The sequence below is a fragment of the Carcharhinus amblyrhynchos genome, chromosome 19 (assembly GCF_965287045.1).
Source record: "Carcharhinus amblyrhynchos chromosome 19, sCarAmb.v2.hapA, whole genome shotgun sequence".
Lineage (NCBI taxonomy): Eukaryota > Metazoa > Chordata > Chondrichthyes > Carcharhiniformes > Carcharhinidae > Carcharhinus > Carcharhinus amblyrhynchos.
In genome coordinates this window covers 33,077,829-33,099,772 of record NC_137342.1, presented here as the reverse complement: position 1 = coordinate 33,099,772, position 21,944 = coordinate 33,077,829, and the positions used below count along the sequence as shown (strand labels likewise).

Sequence of the window (21,944 nt, the reverse complement as noted above, 5' to 3'; positions counted from 1 at the left end):
TTTTTGTTCCTTTGCTTCCAGTTGGTGCTCATAATGTCATTGATGGGGGTGAATAGGTCTGTGTTATGGAGCAAGTGCCTTCTTTTTAAAGTGGTTGGGGTATGGCTTTGGAATGAAACAAAGCCAAATGCCACAAGAGAAAATGTGCCTGTGAAACATGCGGCAATGCAGTTACCCAAACACGTGGCCTCTGTTGCTGACTGGATCACAATACAAACATCTACATCCCGCCAAACTGACTCCGCCGTTTCTATGTAATTCTGATTCATATTGTAAAAAATCTCATACTGCGCAACGCATGAATGATCCTAACGTGATTCACATCCCAGTCTCTCATCTGACCTGTTTGGGAGAATGGCAACTTTAGAGATTTAGGCTGGAATTTTACTGCCTTGCGTGCCCCGGAAGCGGGGTGGACAAGGCTCGCAGAACGGAATTCTCCATTGGCCTTGGGCAGGATTTTACAAGCCTCGCCCGAGCAAGGTCACAAAATCCCATCCTTAGGGTCAGGTTAGTTTTAAGGGAAGAACTTGCTGGATGAAACTAAATCAATGGTGGAGTGGAGGTGGCAGCCAAAGGAATGAGCACATGTTGGATTCTCCAGTGGTGAAATCCTCCTTTGCTTCTCTCTGCTTTGCACTGTTTATTTTGGAGTCAGGATGATTAAACCCCTTTCCTAGGGCTCTCCCCACCTAGGGGAAAACTAGTACCTCCACACATCCTCTCGGATCTATCCCAGCCATGCTTGTAGAGGATCAGGATCTACTCTCCAACAAATCTCCCCCAGTGCCGCCGCCACCACCACCACCAACTCTCCTCCACCTCCCCCCGCACCCCCCCCCCCCCCCCCCACCACCCAACCCCCAAATCCCCACAACCACAGAATCCTTGCAGTGCAGGAGGGCCAATTGGGCCATTGAATCTGCATCACATCAAAGGTCAAACCCCCCCATCATTCAGGGTCAAAACTCCATTTCCCAACAGGATCAGATATTTCATCCAAAGTCAGACCCACTTGTCCAAGGCAAATAATTTGAGGATTATAGTTCATCTGAGTTTGCTCAAGATGCCAAAAAAGGTCTCAATTTCAATTATTGAAGGACATGCTTTATTTATGGGTTGAGAGACAGGGCAACTCCTCACTTTACTGAGCAATGATCCTTAGGTCTGAAAGGAGGGGCTAGAGAGAAGACCACTTCTTACTGTCCATCTGCACAGACATCCACTCAGAGTTTAGCAGGGTGCTCCTTGACAGAACTGATGGGAGGCACACAGACACCTCATAAGATGATTGGAAACAGGGCACTCTGTCCCCAATCACACATACAACTGAAGTAGAGAGATGAATTTAGCCTGCATTCAGCTGCTAGAAGAATTTGTCACGATACGTAAACTCACCACGCCTCATTTTCCTCTCTCTATTTGACCAAGCGCCTCTGAATTTGAACAGGCTGCTTTGAAGCAGCCTGTAACAGCAGCAAGAGGAGGGGATGGAAGCTAGATTTAGATATGGGATGGATATGTGCAGCAAACACAGGTTTGATATCAATGGTCTTTCATAGTCAATGCTAAAACCTCACGGGTGCTCCATGTACTGTATACCCTTACTTAATAGGACTTTGTTTAATTTTGTTATATACAGGGAGCAGGGGTACAGCTCACAGTTGAGCCCAGGTCCAGCGAAAATATCATGTATCCATGTGAATGCTGTCAAACCCCTACTCCAGGTAAATGTCTTCTGTTGGACAAGCATACTCCAGGTGCTCCTGATAGTATTCCTGAAACGCTTGGCTGCAAAGCAGAAAAAATAGGATTTTAGTAAAAACATTGTATGTTATCTAGTTGTTTCTCCGACTATTCCCCCACCACAATAAAGTGATGCTTCCTATAGGAGTTACATTTCCACAGTCAGTCTGCCAACTAGCATCTCAGTGTCAATGTCTTTGATTACAGAGCCACTGTAAGTTAATTTCATTTCTTTCCCTGATATGATGAATTGTAATACATTTCAGTGTTAAAATTTGAACAAGGTTCCAGCATCTTCTTGCCTGAAACAATCTCCTTCACACTTACACACCCCTGGCCTTGATCTCTGCTTGTTTAGCCATTCACTGAGACTGAAAGGATTAAATTGTAATGACAGGGGCAGTATGGTCACACAGTGGTTAGCACTGCTGCCTCACAGCGCCAGAACCTTGGTTCGATTCTCCGCATGGGACACTGTGTGTGTGGACTTTGCACATTCTTCCAGTGTATTTTGTGGGTTTCTTTCGGATGTTCCAGTTTCCTCCCACAGTGCAAAGATGTGTGCGTTAGGTTGACCGACCATGTCAAATTGACCCTAGTTTCATGGGGATTAGCAGGATAAATGTGTGGGGTTACGGGGATAGGGTGGGATTGTTGTCGGTGAAGGCCCGATGGGCCAAATGGCCTCCTTCTGTACTGTAGGATTCTATGAAACTATTTCCTCTTGTGGGCGAAGCGAGAATTAGGGGACATAATCTTAAAATTGGAGCGAGGTCATTTTGGAGTGAAATCAGAAAGCTCATTTCTGGAAATCTGGAACTTTCTTTCCTAAAGGCTGTGGATGCTGAGGGATAATAGAAATTTCCAAAGCAAACCAATCCATTTTGTTGGGTAAGGGAACCTAAGAGCATGGATCAAAAGGCAACTATATGGAATTGATTAGATACTTCATCCAAAGTCAGACCCACTTCTCCAATGTAATTAATCTGAAGATTACAGTTAATCTGAGATTGTTTAACATGTAAGTAAAATTGTAGGGGTCTCAATTTCAAATACTGAAGGACAGGCTTTATTTATTGATTGCGTGAGGGGACAACTCCTCACGTAACTGAGCAATGATCCTAGGGTCTAGAAAGAGAACCACTCTTTGCTTTATTTACTCAAGATCCATGGGGCTAGAGACTGGACCAGTCCTCACTGTCCATCTGCAAAGACATCCACCCAGCATTTATCAGAATGTTCCTGGACAGAACTGATGGGAGGCGGTAGTGTAATGGTATTGTCACTGGACTGGTAATTCAGAGAACCAGGGTAATGCTCTGGGGAGCCACATTTGAGTCTCACCACGGCAGATAAGAGAGACCTCATGAGAAAGTGGTTGGACACACGATACTGTGCCCCAAATAACAGACATTGATCTAAGGGATCAGATGTGAGGAGCTGAATGGCCTAGTCCTGTTTCTATATTTATAACATCAGAGGTCTTTCTGAAAGGTGGATTTCACTCTTCATTGTGCCTCTAGGAAGTACAAAGCCATGTAAGAATATCCAACTCATTTTGCTCTTCATATATCCATTGGGTATCTTCGTGGAGAAGTCCCTTGAGATGTCTAACTCAAGGTTATGTGGGGATCCTGGAGCAGCTCAAAGCTCCTTCAGATGAGACCCTGCTTCTTGATGTGCTTCCAGTCAGTTATCCAAATGAATGGGACCTATACTTTGTGGACTTTTTACATCAGGTGATTGAGGTGCATCACTGGCATGAATTTAAATATCACACCAGCAGATTCTCACTGGGGTCTAGGAGACAGTCTTAGGATTTGGGAGGGGAAGATATGGATAATGTTACAACATTCATGTCGCTCCCACTGCAGCAAGATTGGAAAATTTGACGGCCAGCTATATCCCTGTTCACTGCAGCAGGATGGGAAAATCTCATCGGTGTAAACAGTGATAAGTTTCCAGCCAGAGTGTTTTTTTCTCAGCCATTCTCACACCAGTCCTGATGTTAGTGGTTAGCACCTACCCGATACACTCAGCCACACGGCGCATGGATTCCTCAGATACGAACACATGGCAGGCAAAGCGGTTCACCATAGGGTGCTTGGTGATGAAGCCAAAGTAGCTGAAAGAGACATGACACAGTTAAAGGAGACACCGTCCTCTTAAAGGGGCCCGTGTTAGTAATATTATTGAGAAGAAGACTTCACAAAGGCTCTGTTAGAGCAGCCAAATCCCAGGAGCCTCTGTTTTAGCCAAACCTGCCCAGAAGTTTAGGCCAAGTATCCAATTTACTTCATTTTACTCTCCATTCAAGTCAACGTTGAACTTGGGTGGAGCGCAAAACTATATCTTGCCCCATCCACTGGGCAAGTTAAGCTTTAACTAGGATAGAGATCAGAGTGGAACACACCAATTCCGCTGAAGGGGAAAACACAAAGCATCTTATGTCAGGATAAAACAGACTGAGAACCAATAAATAAAAAAGGGAGTGCAACCATTATGATCATGGATCATGGAAAGATAGATACAATATTCAGAACTTTGCGTTTATCACAAGATTCAACCCTCAACCAAGATTTGCAAAACAAAGACAGGTTATCAGGTATTTATCTCATTGCTGATTGTGAAGCCAGCCGGCAAATCAGCTGTCACATTCCCTACACACAACAGTGACTGCACTTCGTAAGTATTTCATTGACTGTAAAGCACATTGGCACAACCTGAGATTGTGACAGGTGCTCTATAAATGGAAGCAGGTTCTGCCTTTAACAAGGAGTTGACAAATGTACACAATCAGAAGAGGACTGTGGAAAGGATGTGTCCAATCTTACCAAACTATATATTTTGTATCAATTCCAGAACTCAATTTCTAACTCATCCAATGTTAAATCGATTAACAAACACACTTGCAAAAGTAAATGAGCCAAGTTTGAAAGTGAATGATAATCTAGTAAAGACTAAGTTAACTGGGGAGAGAACAAGTATAAAACAGTTGGATAGTAGGGGAGACAGTGTGTGTAGTGGTATTGTCGCTTTGTCGCTGTACTAGTAATCCATAAACTCAGGATAATATTCTGGGGATCCTAGGTTCAAATCTCACCATGGTAGATGGTGTAATTTGAATTCAACAAAAAGAGTCTGAAGTTAGAAGCCTAATGATGACCATGAAACCATTGTCGATTGTCTTAAAAAGAAACATCTGGTTCACTGATGTCCTTTAGGAAAGGAAATCTGCCTTCCTTCCCTAGTCTGGCCTAAATGGGACTCAAGATTCACAACAATGTGGTTGATTCCTAAATGCCCTCTGAAGTGGCCCAGCAAGCCACTCAGTTGAAGGGCAATTACAGACAGCCAATAAATGCTGGCCCAGCCAGTGACACCCACATCCCACAAATGAGCTTTTTAAAAAATGTGAGCATAAAATAGCATTTGCAAAGTGTTTCTGTGCAGCTGGAATATCAGAGTGGTGGATCAGGACTCCTTAAGCTGTCCCAGGGAAAGATGGGGCGACACAGTGGTTAGCACTGCTGCCTCACAGCACCAGAAATGGGTTCGATTCCCAGCTTGGCTCACCATTTATGTGGAGTTTGGACATTCTCCGGGTGCTCCGGTTTCCACATACAGTCCAAAGATGTGCTAATTGATTGATTGATTGGCCGTGCTAAATTGACCCTAGTTTCAGGGGATTAGCAGGGCAAATATGTGGGATTACAGGGATAGGATTGGATTGTTGTCGGTGCAGGCTCAATGGGCCGATTGGCCTCCCTCTGTACTGTAGGGATTCTATGATGTCACACAGCCTTTAATGATATAAGATCATGGAGAAAGATAGGGCTGTTACCTGGAGTAACTAATATTGTAGCAAATGATAAAATTTCTTGCATTAACATAGAATCTTAAACTATCAAATTGTTTAGTTAACTTTTTTGTCAAATACACTGATGGTTAATTGAAGAAACAGAGCAGTCTTTGTGCAGGTGTCACAATACTGCTGTGAAGCTCTGGGAAAGAGGTTAAAATCCAACCTTCAGACTGACAGGTGAGAGTTCCCTCAATGAGCCCAATTTGATGGCAATAGCTGATGCGATCGAGAAAAATAAGAGAAAGTGAATGATACGGATTAAACAGGGGCAACATCAACAATTAATGCATGATCTTTAACCCCTACCAGCTGTTTTTAGGGTGACATCCACAGAATGAGATGTTCTTCATCTGGAAAAAATGGCTGCATCTTTCAGTCTGGGAGTAAAAAGAAAATCACAGGTAAAACAAGGCTATGGCTGACCTTCTTATTAGTGCGTCACATATGGAAATACTCAACCAACATACATTCACCCAATACCTACTGCTAAACCAAAGAATGAGTTGGCACTTCATGAAGTACAATGGAATAAAGAGGAGCATGTGCCTAACAATTGATACTGGGGGAGGGCAAAGAGATTTTGCCCCCTTGCAGCAGATGTCATTGAGGGAGTGAAGGAGTTGAGAGGACAAATATTCTACATTTATCTTAAAGCTGCTACCTTCAATTATCCATTTGTTCATTAGGTCTATGGATAAATGATGTGATGAGATAGACAGATCTAAGCCAACTCCAGAGGCAATGAAATTCTCCCTATCCTATTTTCAGTTTCTCCTGTCCTGAAGGCACCGACTCTCAGTGGGGCTTTGAATCCTTGTAGAAACACAACCATTTGATAGAAAAGTCCAGTTAATGCATGCCTACAGACTATTTTAACATCCAATCATGTTAACATCCAACAGCATGGGTTTGATATAAAGTACCCCCTAAACATTCCCAAGGCAGGTACAGGAAACACGCCTCTAGACCTGCTCAGAGTAGACAAATCCACCTATAGACTAAGCAGACTAGTTCATAAACTTAAGAAACGTATCCTAGAACAGTCAACTAGATGTTTGCACAAGAGTGGAAAGATTCATCAGTGGACAGACAGGTAGAATGTAGATGAATGGAACAGACAAGTGAATCAATAGGAGATGTACAGACGCACTTACTTTATCCTCTGGTCCATACTCATTCAAACTCATAGCCAGTTTAACTCCTTGAATGCTGACTTCCAACTCGCAACTAGCTGGTGGACGCAGATGAACTGTCAACTTTCTAGTTGTGGCAATCTATAAGAGGATGACATTAACAATTATTAGATCTGAGAATTAATCTGTACAACATAGACTTTGGCACGACTGTTTATGGATCAAAATGTTGCAGTTCCACCCCTGGCCTGTGCCAAGTCCAATCCCTGATTGAACTCAATCAAGCCTTTCACTCACTGGATTGCTTTCCTGGGCCTATTGTTAGGGTGCTGGACCAGAACTCAAGTTACCTTAGGGTGCCAGAATAAACCCCAACAATTTTCTTATTTTGGCATAAATTTGAGGATAGAAGTAATTCCACTGATAAACTGGGCATATTTTATAGTAAAACCAATTCAATAACAGTTTAAATACAACTCTAACACATGAAGCAACTTAATTATTAAAGTTGAACAACATTTAAAATGAAAAGAAAACGATGTTAATTTCTAACATCACCTTTTCAGTTCCAAGCAAGCAATATTCCTCTTACAGATTTAAATGCCACTTTGTAATGCATATCATTAATGCAGTAAATACATATACTTGCTATAATGGGTGTAAACAATCTTGAAGATTTGAGAGGGAGGGAGAGAGAGATAGAGTTCCTGAAGTCTGCAAAATCCTTCTAACTTCAACTAGGCTTCAGCTGCAAAACTAAACTGCCATCTGCAAATACTATTTTCTCTATTACAGGCCCAGACTGCACATAAATCATATCAATAAATGGCCCTGTCAACCAGTCTAATTAGAAATCCCAAAGGAATTTAGATAAATAAAAGTCTTAACTCAACTTAACATAATCACTTGTAAGGCTAAAATGAGTAAATACCCTCTCCCCCAAAATCGGAGTTGCATTCCCTCTATACATATCAACTGCACTACTGTTGTCACACTATGCATTTCTGGATTAAGGAGAATATTAAAATCTGTTATGATGCCTGCTCCTATTGTACAGATTATCGTGGAACGGATCTCCCGTATCTTTGTGATCAGTCTCTCTCTCTGCCTCAGCTTCTCTCGCTTTTCCGTATTCTCCCCGGAGGTCATCCCCGTTTATTCCCAGATTCCATTTTCAATTTCCATAGATTGCAGTGTATTGAATTGACCCAGAGTATAAGATGACCCCCCCCCCACTTTTCCAGCTCCAAAAATCATGTAACTACATATACATAAAGTACAAATCACCCCGGTCCAACCCTTTCCAAGCACAACACAGACATTAGTACCAGCTTCACTTCTTCACCTGACAAATGCATGTTTTACTTATTGTTATTTTAAACTGGGTACAAGTTATCAAGCAGGTGATAAAGGGTTTTTTTGGCCAAGATGCGTGAGAGTTTGTGGAGTGGAAAGTCTCAGACACTGTTCCAAATAGAAACCACAGGACATGAGAAGGCACGATTCAGCCTCATAGCCAAAAGAATGAAATTAAAGCCCTCCAAGCCTGCACTGACCATGCTGCCCGATTGAACTAAAACCCCCTACCCTTCCAGGGACAATGTCTCTCTATTCCCATCCTATTCATGTAATTATCCAGATGCCCTTTAAAAATCACTATTGTATCTGCTTCCACTACCTCCCCCTGGCAGTAAGTTCTAGGCATCCACCACCCTCTGTATAAAAAAACTTGCAACTCGCAATTAATTCTAGTTGAATGGAATAGGTGGATTGTTGACAGTGAAAAAAGCTCCATAAAGAATGGGAAAACACATGCTACACCACTGGATGTTTTGTATGCTTTTGTCCTCAAAGCTTGGATTGCTATTGATGCACTGTGTCATCAGATTGTTCAAAAAAATGTGGAATATTCAATTCAGTGGATGAAGATGAAGGTGATCAGTTGTGGAAGGATGATTATGAAACAAAAATTACCACGTCCGATTCAGAGTGGGATCCTTATGATGAGGTCATTGCTTAAGTGATTCAGAACGAATTTGCAAACTCTTTGCATCAGACATTCAAGACAACGAAGTCTGATTTTAAGACACATTGATTGAGGTTAAAGGTATCTTTACAGAATTAACTAATTTAATAAACTGTGTCAAATTAATTTAATTTGAATTATCAGTGTTATTTTTCTCCCCCCACAATGCAAAATGGTGATTATCCACACCAGTTCACTCGCTATACTCGCTATAGAAATATTGGCCTATTTCTGGAAGTTTCAAGTTAACAGAAGTCATCGCGATTGAGGGTATCCACCAGACAGCACTTTCCCAAAACTACAGGCCCAGGCAATTGAAACAAGACTAGTTCACCTTTCATCCTCTCCCATCACTCTGTGACTGAGGTACTCTTTACCTTCTGCATTGCAGCACACAGGATGTCATTACCCTGATGATACGGCACTTCCACGGATCCCAGAAACTGCACATCGAACCTCTCCACCCAAACACTGTTCTTCTTTATCCCTGAATCAATAAACAGAGGAGGCGTTAGAAACCTTGGTTCATTAGTGGCCAAAGTCTACCTGTTACAGGCAGCTCCAGAGTTTAGTCAATGGGACAATGGCTTCATTTGGCTGGAATAATTAACCTATAACCAATCATCTTGAGCTCTGCTGGCCCAAGGCACGGAGTGAGTCAATGAAAACTCTCAAGATTTGGAGGGAAAGACCTTGAAATTGGTTTGCAAATGAAAAATCCTTTGCAAAATAAATTACTACAAAAGAATTAAGCTACCTGCTGCTTAAATGTTATACGATGGAAGCCAGGATCTCTCTATGGAGCTACCTAATGTGAATGTGTGGCATTAAGTCAGGATCAGAAGCTGATGTACAGTTGCCCTCTGATGGCACGAGCTGAGTTGCGTTGGAATTATCGAACACCATACTATCTTGCTGTACGACCGGTAGTGCATGTGGCATTGCAACCCACTTTCCAATTTTAATCTAAAGGATGGCTTGGCAACCTGTTAATCCCGCTATAATGGTTTTGTTCATCTGGTACTACTTCTACTTTTATTATACATCACAAATGCTAATAACCACAGCATTATGCCTCAAAAGACATTGTAAACCCTATGTTCGGACTTTGTTGATGGGAAATCCATTTTAAGAGTCAATATTTACCTGCAGTATCTTGTCATGCCTGCAGGTGGCTCTGCTGTTGCCATCTAGAACAGTCAAAGGCCTACCGCACAGCAATAGAGAAAATCCAAGCTCTCTAACTATATTCTTGCTGTTAAGAATCAGTCTCTTAGTATATAGCCCCATTACAAATTCATTATATGACAGCATTGATAAATTATGTAAATAAGTCTCTCAGTGGCATCTGGATCTAGGCTTTATATATTTCCTGATTTGTACAGATGCCCTCGAATTTGGCTCCTGAACATTCCCTGGAAAATATTGTCCACCTTCCCTATCATGCATTATGTTTTTTCACTGCAGCGCTGCAGTGTTCTGACCCTCAGTTAGCTCTCCAATGAGCCATAGACAATATTCATTGGACTGCCCTACAGCCCCAGCTCCCAACTCAACAGACCAGAATGCCTCTGAATTTTGACCATAATTTTTTAATCTTACTTTGGACCTACCTAGAAATTCCTTGGCTTGGTTGACTACCTCATGGGCGTAGTATGCAGGGAAGATTCCACGCTCCCCTGTGCGCATGTTGTAGCCTCGATACCAGTAGTCATCTTCCTCCTCTTCAACGTACAATGGGTCATCAACATCCAACTCCAGTTCATCCTGATGACGTGGTATGAACCTTCAGAAAACCAGAATCACTTTTGTTACACCAGGAAAGGAATCAATCAAGTGAACAGTTGAATCTGAAGTTTGAGCTCCAGAAGGAGTTTGTTAAAATGGGTTCAGTGTGCACAGCAATGTCTGGTAAATTTTAATTGTGATGTGAAGATGCCGGCGTTGGACTGGGATAAACACAGTAAGAAGTCTCACAACACCAGGTTAAAGTCCAACAGATTTATTTGGTCGCAAATGCCACCAGCTTTCGGAGCGCTGCTCCTTCGTCAGGTGAGTGGGGAGTTCTGATCACAAACAGAGCATATAAAGCTGGTGGCAGACTTACCAAACAAGTCTGTTGGACTTCAACCTGGTGTTGTGAGACTTCTTACCAAATTTTAATTGGGCACAGCTAGACTATGACGCAGTAAGGAAAAATGCCAGCACCTGCATTCCATGAATGGCTTTCAAATAATTTAAGAGTTGTTAATGCAGTAGATTTAAAGTGTCTCATCAATGTGGCACATAACCAAAGCCACCAGAGTGTTGCATTACGTGACACAACCAACAGGGTTAAGTCAGAGAAAGTCTTGATTAAATTGTCCAATGCTCTGGTCAGACCACACCTAGAGGGCAGTGCTCAATACTGGTGAATTCCACCACAGCCATTTCAGATTTTGAATTGAATTTTAAGTATCAGTAATCAGTGAAAGTGACCGTGGAGCTCTTAAAAACTAACCAGTTCACTAATGTGCTTTAGGGAAGAAACGTTCTGACCTTACTTCACTTGACTCACACACCCCACAACAATGTGGCTGACAGTTTCCTGACCTCTGACAGGGCCTGACAAGCTATTCAATTGTATCAAAATGCTGCAACCATGGACTGTAAAGGTTCAAAATGGCTCAGCACCACCACCTCAAGATAACTAATGAATGGTTTACAAATACAAGCCTTGTTATTGACAATCACATCCTGGTCACTGAGATGGAAAAGAACTATTCAAATGCTGCAAGTGTATGAAGGAGCCAAGAGCTGATTGTTGGAAGCAGAGACTCTGAAAGATTGGGGAATCTTACGGTCTTTACCCTGGAAAGAAGGTAGCTGGGAGAAAACTTTCTAGGACTGTATGCCACTATATAGTGCAGAAAACCCATAAAATATTTTGAGTTAATCTATGATAGTAGGATGGGGGAGCACAGGGTCAAACTTAAGCCTGATATAGGAAGTTCTATACAGGGATGATCCCAAGATGGCACCAGGGCACAGCGACTTCTTGCAAGCTGTACCATCTAATTCTATCTTTTTCTCTCGTTCTATGCTTCTAAAATTTTATTCTAACTCCTTTAAACTCTCTAACAATGCTGTAATTCAATCTCTTCCAAACTTGGCGACCTACTCATATTATGTCAATCTTTCTCTACGCCCTAGCTATGACTGTATCACTACAGTCTGCACTCACTCCTTTCCAAGTCTATGTAGGGTATGCTCTGTCTGTATAGCATGCAAGAAACAATACTTTTCACTTATATTAATATACGTGACAATAATAAATCAAATCAAAGAGTGGCCAACACTTGAATGAGTTTGGAGGTATAACAATGGATGGAAAAATCTGTGAGTGTTGTGATGATTATAAATGCTTAAAGGCATTTTTGATGGATAAATTAAGATGGGCTTGGCCACATCAATCCTGTGACTCCTATACTGGAAAATTAGCAAATCCAACAAATGAGTTGGATAGGATTAAAACTTATTTTTCTTTGATGTTTAGGAATTTTTAGAAAGGCAGGGGTTTCTGCGATTTGAAGCAACAAGGCTAATGTAATCGACAGGAAGCAGAAGAGGACAGTCAGGCCTCTTGGTTCCTTTATTCATAATAAAATTGATGTGGAGCAGAAAACTAATGGCGCTGTATAACAACTAGCATCAAACAAACGTGCAGTTGCTGATTAAAATAGTGGCATGCCCCTGATACCACGGACACTGATAACAGCTCTTCTCTGTCACACCCCTTGAAATGTTAACCAGTGGGAAGAGTTTGCCCACAAGCTCTGGGCACACTCCTGTCTCAGTGATTCCCCCACTCTGTTCTGTAGTAAAATTATAATGATGCTGGAAGACAGGCGTCCTGCTCAGGCCCTCCCTCCAGTTTAAGCCTTGACAACCATTCTTACCGGAATACCGCTCGATGAGTCTGCTCACGCTCCTCACCATTTATTGTACACGAGTAAAGACCAAAAGATTCTGTACCTATTCAGGAGATAGATGGAGAGAGAGAGCACATGATCACACTGCTAGCAAAGTCCCAACATTTCCCAAAGACCATAACACACATCCCAAATCGTTAACATTAACCCCCCTCTCCCAACAACAGAAACCCTATCCTCACCACAACATTCATCATTCACTGGAACTCCAGCCCCCTCACTGTGACTGCAATTCCCTCACTACAGTAATCAATACTCAAACACACTACAACACCAGCCACCTCCACCCCATTACTGCAATATCAGCCCATCCCTTCCCTCACCTCAACACCCAGTCCCTTGTTGTAATTCTAGCCCCCCAGGCTTCACCTGAATATCACTACATCCCCAACAATAAAACATCTCAAATTGATCTGTTCTGGTTCTGACTATTTTGTCACAGGAAACAGTTTCTCTTCATTTACTCTATCAAGTGATTTCATGATTTTGAACACCTCTATCAAATTCCCTCCAAGTCTTTTCTGCTCTAAGAAGTACAAACCCAGGCTTTACATTCCCTCCACAGAATTGTAGACCCAATCTTTTTCTTGTTGCCTTACACGTACACAGCCCAGTACTGGGTTATCCTATGTGCTGTATTCTTTCTCATCTCTCCCTCTTTTCCAACGATGTGAAAGAGATATGCACAAGCAATTTTCTATAAAACTGTTCTGAGCATGACTTTATACAAATGAACAGAAAAATTGTAGCTCAATAACTTGCCTGGCATATATAGAATAGAACAGAACTAATTTATGGCACAGGCTATCAATATGAAAGCACTACTAGCATATGGCTCATACTGGATATGTCACAGTACATGCTGAGATTTATAATGAAATGGCAGAGCTTACTGGAAGATCGAGAAGTGCTGTTGACAAAAACATTGAGGAATTTCTTGGAAAACTGTGTGTCAGCTTCAGGTGATGAATCCTCTGACGAGTTCTCAATGTCATGTCTTCCCGGGCAGTCCCCAAATTCATTGTCCATTTCCAGCTCACAGTTGTCACACAGTGTTGAGATCTCACTGTCATCGCTCAAGATTGAGGTGCAGCGCTTCAAACTGACGAGCTCCAAAGTGGTGTTCTCATCTACCACCAGGGTATATTTAATGGAGTCATAGGCCAGAGACTGGTCCAGCTGCTTGCTGGCCGCCCTGTGTAATGGGGACAGGTCCTTCAGGTTGAAAGGTCCATTTGATGGATCACTAAAGGATATTGGTATTTTGGGGCTTGCATTAAATGGAGGAGAAGACGGGCTCGAACATATATTGGTGCAGTCAGTCTTGTCACCGACAGGCTTTGATTTTATTTGTGCCTCCAAGGCTCTAGAATATTTATTCAATTCAGTTAACTTATCTTCTAAAATAAATGCAGCTTCTAATTCGTCACTGAAACTCGGAGAACCTCTGTCCTGAACTGGCTTTATCCCTTGAAGGGATTCCACCGACTCCTCATATTTGAAGCTTAAAGTGGAGTTTGGATTTATAGTAGTTACATCGTCTTGTTCATTCACGTAACTGTCCTTAAAATCCATATTTAACTCAGCTTCACAGGAGCCAACTCTCCCTGAGAAAAGTTTATTGTTGCTTGCCATGGCTGCGTCATCGGATGGATTACCCAAAGCCAAGTAGAGAGTGGCTGGTTTACCGGTAGGAAATGGCTCTAACTCGGGTTCCTTGGCTCTCATCCCTTCCCCTTCTACTTCACTTTTGGAGAACATCAAGTCACCAAAATCATCATTGCTGTCCATTATCTCGATGTCAGATTCGAGATGGGAACAATCTGGGTGTTCGGAGCCTTCTTGGGCTGTGTCAGTCTGGCGGCCCGAATTGCGCAGTGGGTTACTGGCACCAGCTGATTCAACCTCAATGTCAGAGCATGAAGAAATGGTTTCACTAAATGAGTTAGTTTGCAGCCAGCACTCATCTTTGACAGCGTGAGAGCCTTGTGAAATCATTGTGTTGATCATGTTGCTGAGGAGCCAAGGAGAGTCAGAACTTTCACTCAGATCAGGGTCAGAATCATGATCAGAACATGAAGATTCAGAATCATTACTCAGTTCATCATCACTGTTCTCTTCAGCATTTTCCTGCGTTTGTAATTTGGGGCTTGGAGTTCGAGACAATGCTTGATTTGGTATAATATCAAGATATGTTGGCCTGGCGGTGCCTTCATTCTTACTGTCTGGTTTGAATTGTGGTGAAGTAACACGGTCTTTAGTTTGGTCAGGATCTTGCAAAGACCCAGCAATAACGTCAGCAAATTGGTCAGTTATTAACTCAGAGTCCAAGGTCCTAGCTGAATCCGAATTGGTTTTGTCCACTGCACATACAAATCTCCCTGTATACCCACTGTCAAGGTCCCATTCAGCAACTGGCTCCAAAGAGTTGACATTGGTACTGTTGGCTGTCTTTACCAAGTACAATCGATCTTTAACGTTGGAGGTATTGATTTCTCCTTCCCAGTCAATCTCAGGATCAGAATTGGGTGAACTTGCTTCCTCAATTGAATTGGTTAGGTGTGATGACCGACCACTGCTACTCTCACTGGTGAGGTCTAATTCAGTCTCAGAGATGGAAGAAATCATGTTACATGCAGCACTGTTGTCACGTGTAATTCTCTCTTCCAGTTCTTCCAGTTCTGAGTCAGATCCAGAGGAAACACCATCCTCACTTTGGTATGACTGCATGTATTTCTTAGTGCTTTTACTGGTGAGATCAGCCACAATGCCTGGGTCAGAGGAAGGAGATACTGTATTGCTATTGGAACTAGAAGGTTGCACAATAGTAGTCTCATGTGTGTTGCAATCATGGTCCATCTCTGAGCTGGGAGTCGAAGAACCCACTGCAGTGGCGGCAGTAGATTTCAAATTGGTTTGCTCGAGAACTGGTGGCACAAAAGCCGTTTGCTCGGTGTGTGATTTGTGCACCCTGCTCACCACTCCAAACTCCAGTTCTAGCTCGGAATCAGACACAGGAGTACAGGAACCATTGCTAAGGTTGGATGATGATAAGCATTTACTAGTGGCAGCAAAAGTCTGATCGGCTTCAATCTCTGTATTCATCCCTAGCTCAGAGGCAAGCGTGTACATTTCACTCGATCGATTACCAGAACAAGAATGTCCCTTGGAGCTACTGCTCGTCAAGTCCTGTTCCAACTCGGTGTCTGAACTTTGTGACGTGATATTATCTGCTGTGACAGTTGGCTGTGCATTGCCATCATGATCAGCTTCCATCTCTGGGAAAGAGCTTGTTGACTTTCTATGAAAACCAAAAGACCCTGTCGGAGAGAGACAGTGTTTAGCGAGTTCTTTGTTTGCATGCAATGATGGACATGGCAATGATGGCGATACAATATTCATATTATGATCCTCTATGAGTTGGTCAGCCTTGCTGTTACCGTATTCCAGAGTATCCCGCCGGTTCCCTTCAAAATCGTACAGTAGAGGTTTCAGAGGCGACTGGATTGATGCAGTCTCCTCGCCTTTCAATTGCGACCCAGTGCTGTGTGGTCCAGCATTCGGGGCAGTCATGCACCAGCCAGCTGGATGGACACTATCCTGCACACACTGATGTGGAGGCGTTAAGACACCTGTAATGACAAATGGACTTTTGTTTAAAAAAAACTTTCATGAAGAGCGTCTTTAACAACCACATGATGTCCTAAAATATTTGACAGCCAATGAAGTGCCTCTTGAAATACAGTCAGCTATTGCTGAACTGTCAGAAATGCAGCAAACCTATTCATATATAGCAAGTTCCCTCAAAGAACAACAAGATGAATGACCAGATTATTTGCATTAGGTGATTCAGGGATAAATTTGTCAAGGAGACAAAGAGAACGCCCCCCCTTCTCTTCTTCCAACAGTGATGTGGGATTGTTCCCCCATATCTGATGGAACAGAATTCTTTGGTTTAACATTACATCCGAAAGACATCACCTCTGACAGTGCAGCTCACCCTCAGTACTACACTGTTGTATCAGTCTAGATACGAACTCAAGTCTCTGGAGTGGGATCCATGACCTTCTAACTCTGTGTTAGCACTGAGCTAAACCTGATACCCAAAGGAGAAAAGATGCTTTTAAGGATGAAATCTCAGAAAAATCTTCAAGTACTTAAGGAAAAATAATTACTTTGAAATGCAATAGTAATGTTATTTTGGCAAGCATATTAACTATTTTGCAGAAATAAGGATCTACTTCATCAGCCTTTGATTGATGAAGGAATGTTGGCCAAAAAACTAGGAAAGCCTTCTACTATGTTTCTGGACACAGGACTTAGGAGACATAGGCCATTCGACCCTTTTGAGCCTGCTCCACCATTTGATAAGATCATGACTGATCTGGTTGTGTCCCGAGCTCCACTTTCCTTTCTGCTCCCCTGTAAGCCTCGACTTCCTTTTCCATCAAAAATCTAGCCAATGCAACCTTGAATAAATACAACAACCCAGCCTCCACCACCCACTGGGGGAAGGAATTCAACAGCCCTCAAAGAAAACATTTCTCCTCAGCTCCAAGAAAAGGGAGACCTCTTTTTTTAAACTGTGTACCCGAGTTCTAGTCTCCCCACAAGAGGAAACTTCCTTCTGCTATCCAGCCTATCAAGTTCCTTTGGGATCTTACATGTTTCCGTAAGATCACCTCTCATTCTTATAAACTCCAGTGAGTATAAGCCCAATCTGTTTAACCTTCCTTCGTAAGACCTTATGAAGGGAGGTTATCACTGGAATAAGTCAGGTAAACCTTCTCAAAACAACTTCTAACATAATTATTATCTTCTTTTCAAATAAGGAGACGTAAACTGCATACAGTACTCCAGATGTGGCCCTGTACAGCTACAATAAAACTTTACTTATATATTCCATTCCTCTTGTAATAAATGACAAAGTTTCATTTACCTTCTTGATCACTTACTGAATCTGCATACTAATTTTTTTTGAGATTCATGTACCAGGAATGTGTTGGGATCTTTAACATCCACCTGAAGAGTTAAATATCTGGCCCTAAAAGTCCTGAAAGAATATTGCAAAATCTGAATATTTGGTTACAAATAAGGATTAAGAGAGGAAGGACAGGATAGAAATTCACCTGAGTCCATCTAGGCCAGATAACTCCTCCAGTCTGGTCTGCTGTTCAATTAAATCAGGGCAGAACTGTACCTTAGCTTTATCCACTCCACTTTGCTTCTGTGACCCTAAATTCTCTTGCTTACCAAAAATTATCCAACCGCAGTTTTGACATTTTCAATTCAACAGCTTTTTGGGGGGAAATGTGCTCCAGATTTCCACTCAACTTTTCATGCAGCATTTAATATTTTCAGACATCTTTGGAGACAGGCGTACCTTTGGTCATTTTTGACCCCATTTTCTGTTTGAAAAGCCGTTGCAACTAAGGCTATTGCTCTATCAGGATTTTAGTACAGAACCACCCAGACAGATGGAGATTTTTGTAAATAACTTAAAGGATTTCCAGAACTGCAGGTTGTTAATGATGAGTGACATCCATTATTCAAAGATAAACTGTGGTAAAAATAACGCAAAATAAAAACAGAAAATGCTGGAAAAATCTCAGCTGGTCTGGCAGCATCTGTGGAGAGAAAAACCAGAGGTAATGTTTTGAATCTGTATGACTCTTCCTCAGACTCTTCTCCAGCTCTGTAGAAGAGTCATACGGACTTGAAACATTAAGCCTATTTCTCTCTACAGATGCTGAGTTTTTTTCCAGCATTTTCTTATCTCGGATTTCCAGCAACTGCAGTGTTTTTCATTATGATATAAAAATAACGTAAGTGCCAGAGAAGGGCAGGAGTTTCCACAATGTGTCCCAATTCCTTTTCAGATTAAGTAGGAGGCAGCCGTGGAAACAACGTTCTTGGAAACAATGTGGGCAAGTAGATAATGGAGGATGGGGGAGCCTTTACGAAATTGCAACTAGATAAAACATCTCTGCTTAAAAAGGGACAGAGAAGCAAATAACCACAATCCCAACAGTGGAGAATCTCCAGAGGCAATAATAGGAGATGAAACTCACTCACCTGGATAGACATAGGTTAAATAAGGATAGAGTGCATGGGTTTGTTGAAGATGCATTGTACAGAAAGTTTAACTGAGCCCTTTGAGGAAATACAAGGAGAACAATCCATCTACCCTCTGAAAACACAACCCTGTTTCTTTTGGCTTTCTTCCACCTACCTGTCCAAAGATGCAGATTCACTCTACACCACCGCCCCCCATATCCCTTCCCCTGAACGTGTTGAAAATTCCACATGCCTCAACTCTCTGTGAGGATAATAAATCACATGGATCAAATTAGAATTTCTGGAAATTGATTTTTGGTGCAATTCTAAAAACTCAGAAATTAACTTCTTTGAAGGAGGTCTTATGATGCAATGGATAACCTCTCTGCCTCTGAGCTTGAAGTTCCAGGTTCAAGTCCCATGCCAGGACTTGATGGTCAAGGAAGGTGTGTTCATAATAAGGCCAAACAGATCAAGTGCTAACTTGGAAATCCTTCACATGCCATTGGCAGACTGTAAGAGTGGGAGAGATTCCTGGTTGGCCATGTGATGGAAAGAAATTGGAGTCACTGCTATACACAGCTTTTGGCTACATTCATGTAAAAGTGAATGCTGCCACAGTAACTCAGGAAACCTTGGCAGACCGGTTGGATAAAGATCGATGCCAACAACAGCATGGGGTTCAATTCTCATTCGCTTCTCAGACTTTTGGCTAAGATCAAGTGTAACATTTGGTCTTGCATCTGGTCTTAGCCAATGAGGTTACACTGAGGCTTTGCCTGAAGCAATTTTTTAAAACGCCATCTCGGCCTTTTAGCTAAAATGAAGCTCAGATCAAGCACAGGAGGGGGTCTAACGCCTCATCCTGTCAGCTTGGATCTTGTTTGATTAAGCCCAAGATGGGATGATGTCCTGTCTTGTCAGCTTGGATCTGTTTTCTCTTCCGTGGTGACTCTGATTGGGCCAAATTAAATTTTTAATTAAAATAATTCCCATTGTTGCTGGGTAGATTTGGGATTGGTTTCTTTGCCCTACCTGTGATAGAAGCCAGGGTGCTGTGGGCCAGGCCTGCCTTTGGGCAGAGAACTGAAGAAAAGCTTCATAGAATAACACAGCATGGATAGAGGCCATCGTGTGTGCGCTAGTTCTTCAATGACACTATCCATTCAATCACAATGCCTTACTCTATCCCCATAATCCTGTACGTATTCTGTGTAATCAAGTATTTCTCTAATTTTCTTTTGACTGACATTAATGAATCTGTTTCCATGACCCTTTCAGGCAGTGCATCCCAGGCCATAACAATGCACTGAGTAAAAAACATCTCTCTTGGTTCTTTTGTCAATTGCCTTGAATCTGAATCCTCTAATTGTTTCCCATGACACCTGGGGCAGCTGTCTCCTTTTTCATTCTATCAAAACTGTTTATGATTTCGAACACCTCTGTAAAATCACTTTCCGCTCTAAGGAGAGCAACCCCAGTTTCCCCAGTCACTCTGCATAACTGGAGTTCCCCATCCTGGTACTATTCTAATAAATCTCTTCTGAACCCTCTCCAAGGCCTGGAAATCCTTCTTGAAGTGTGGTGCGTAGCTTTGAACAATACTTCAGGTGTTTCATACAAGCTGAGTATAACTTCATTGCTTTTGTACTTCATTCCCTGATTAATAAAACCAATCATCCCATATGTGAAAAAAGCTCCTTCTGAACTTGTCCTGCTTGCTAACATTTGTGTAAATACACCACTTTCTTCACCCATCCTCCCCCCGACAACCTGCTCATAGTTCTCTGTTCCAACAGCCACTTTAAGACCACAACATTTAGTTCATATTCTCTCTCCTCATTCTTTTGACCAAGATCTATTAAATTTTATCTGCCTCATCTCTGACTATCTTGTCACTCCTGCAGTCTGTTGCTATCTTCTTTACTACATTCCCAAGTTTCGTATCATCTGCAAACTTTGAAATTATGCCATCTATGTTCAGATTCAAATCATTAATACACATCAAAAAGAGTGGTGGCCCTAATACTGACCCTGGCAATACCACTGTATATTTCACTTTCATCTGAAAAACCACCATTCGTCACTAATCTGTTTTCTACCCCTCAGTTAAATTTGTATCCATGCTGTCACTGTCCCTTTAACCTCATGGGTTTTAATTTTGCTAACAATTTAATTATGTAGAACTTTGTCAAACATCTTTACCTTGACCCTCTTAATTACATCATTCAAAGAACTCCAAGTTCCTCAAATACAGCTTGACTTTAACAAGTCTGTGCTGAAGTTAATTTATTAACTCATACTCTGTCAGATGTCATTTAATTATTGTCACTAAAAGTTTCCCCAACAACTCTGACATTGGACTGACTGGCATGGAGTTACCTGGTTTATCCACCTTATGCTTTTTGAAGAAGGATATTACACTTACAATCCTCCTGTGCTCTGGAACAGCCCCATTCCTTCATTTATGTCTTCAGTTGAGCAGGATTCAAAGTGAAGTCTTGGAAGTGTATGAGGATACACATTGAAATTTGTGGCTGCTAATCTCTGATGGCATTTTTAAAATGTTTGGCTGGTTGATTCATTGGATCAGCTCAAACAGCATAGCAGAATGTGAGTTTGAGCTAGTGATCTCAGCTGTCCCTTACAGCAAAGTCACCAGGTGATGGTGAGGCGTTCTAGGCAGTGAGAGAGGAAACATGTGGCTTTCAGAGATCAAACTAAGGAAAAGGTTGCACCTTGCTGCAGTTGAATATTGAGTTTCAAGGCCGGGTTCTGGTTCATTCTTATTCCCAAGTGTTGAGATGGGGCAATTCATAACAAATAAACTTTTCTGATGGTGTTGACTCCTTCAGACAATGTGCAAAGATGGGGATACAATAGAGAGCTCCCACCCTCAGGGGAGAACTGCTTAGAAACAGGTTGGTACTCACCACTAGAGGAATGAAGCAGTGTCTCCTGCCAACTAGCTTTCCTGGGAGAGAAACTGGCATTGTTATTGAGAGAATCCTGAAAAAAGAACAGAAAAAGTGTAAAGAATGCAGGCAACTCCACAACTATCTAAAGACACAGACTATCTGGCACCTGGCTCAAGGTTAAGCCTAGATGCTTCATAATCACCAGGGGAAGGCTTCTGATCATTATGG

The 21,944-nt window shown here is 42.1% G+C and overlaps 1 protein-coding gene across 4 annotated transcripts in view; it reads right to left on the bottom strand.

Annotated features, from left to right (window-relative positions):
- Nucleotides 1-876: 876 nt before the first annotated feature.
- Nucleotides 877-21,944, bottom strand: part of mapk8ip2 (mitogen-activated protein kinase 8 interacting protein 2) — a 53,478-nt gene continuing 32,410 nt past the window's right edge. For 3 of the 4 annotated variants that reach the window (XM_080207543.1, XM_080207542.1, XM_080207541.1), the window contains 9 exons: nucleotides 21,732-21,807; nucleotides 13,635-16,373; nucleotides 12,709-12,784; nucleotides 10,384-10,556; nucleotides 9,148-9,257; nucleotides 6,766-6,885; nucleotides 5,918-5,988; nucleotides 3,773-3,871; nucleotides 877-1,791 (listed from right to left, as the gene is read on the bottom strand). In XM_080207543.1, coding sequence (XP_080063669.1) covers nucleotides 1,719-1,791; nucleotides 3,773-3,871; nucleotides 5,918-5,988; nucleotides 6,766-6,885; nucleotides 9,148-9,257; nucleotides 10,384-10,556; nucleotides 12,709-12,784; nucleotides 13,635-16,373; nucleotides 21,732-21,807 — 3,537 coding nt within the window. In that variant the 3' untranslated portion in view covers nucleotides 877-1,718. The remainder of the gene's footprint in view (nucleotides 1,792-3,772; nucleotides 3,872-5,917; nucleotides 5,989-6,765; nucleotides 6,886-9,147; nucleotides 9,258-10,383; nucleotides 10,557-12,708; nucleotides 12,785-13,634; nucleotides 16,374-21,731; nucleotides 21,808-21,944) is intronic. The other variant, XM_080207544.1, reaches the window with a different exon arrangement.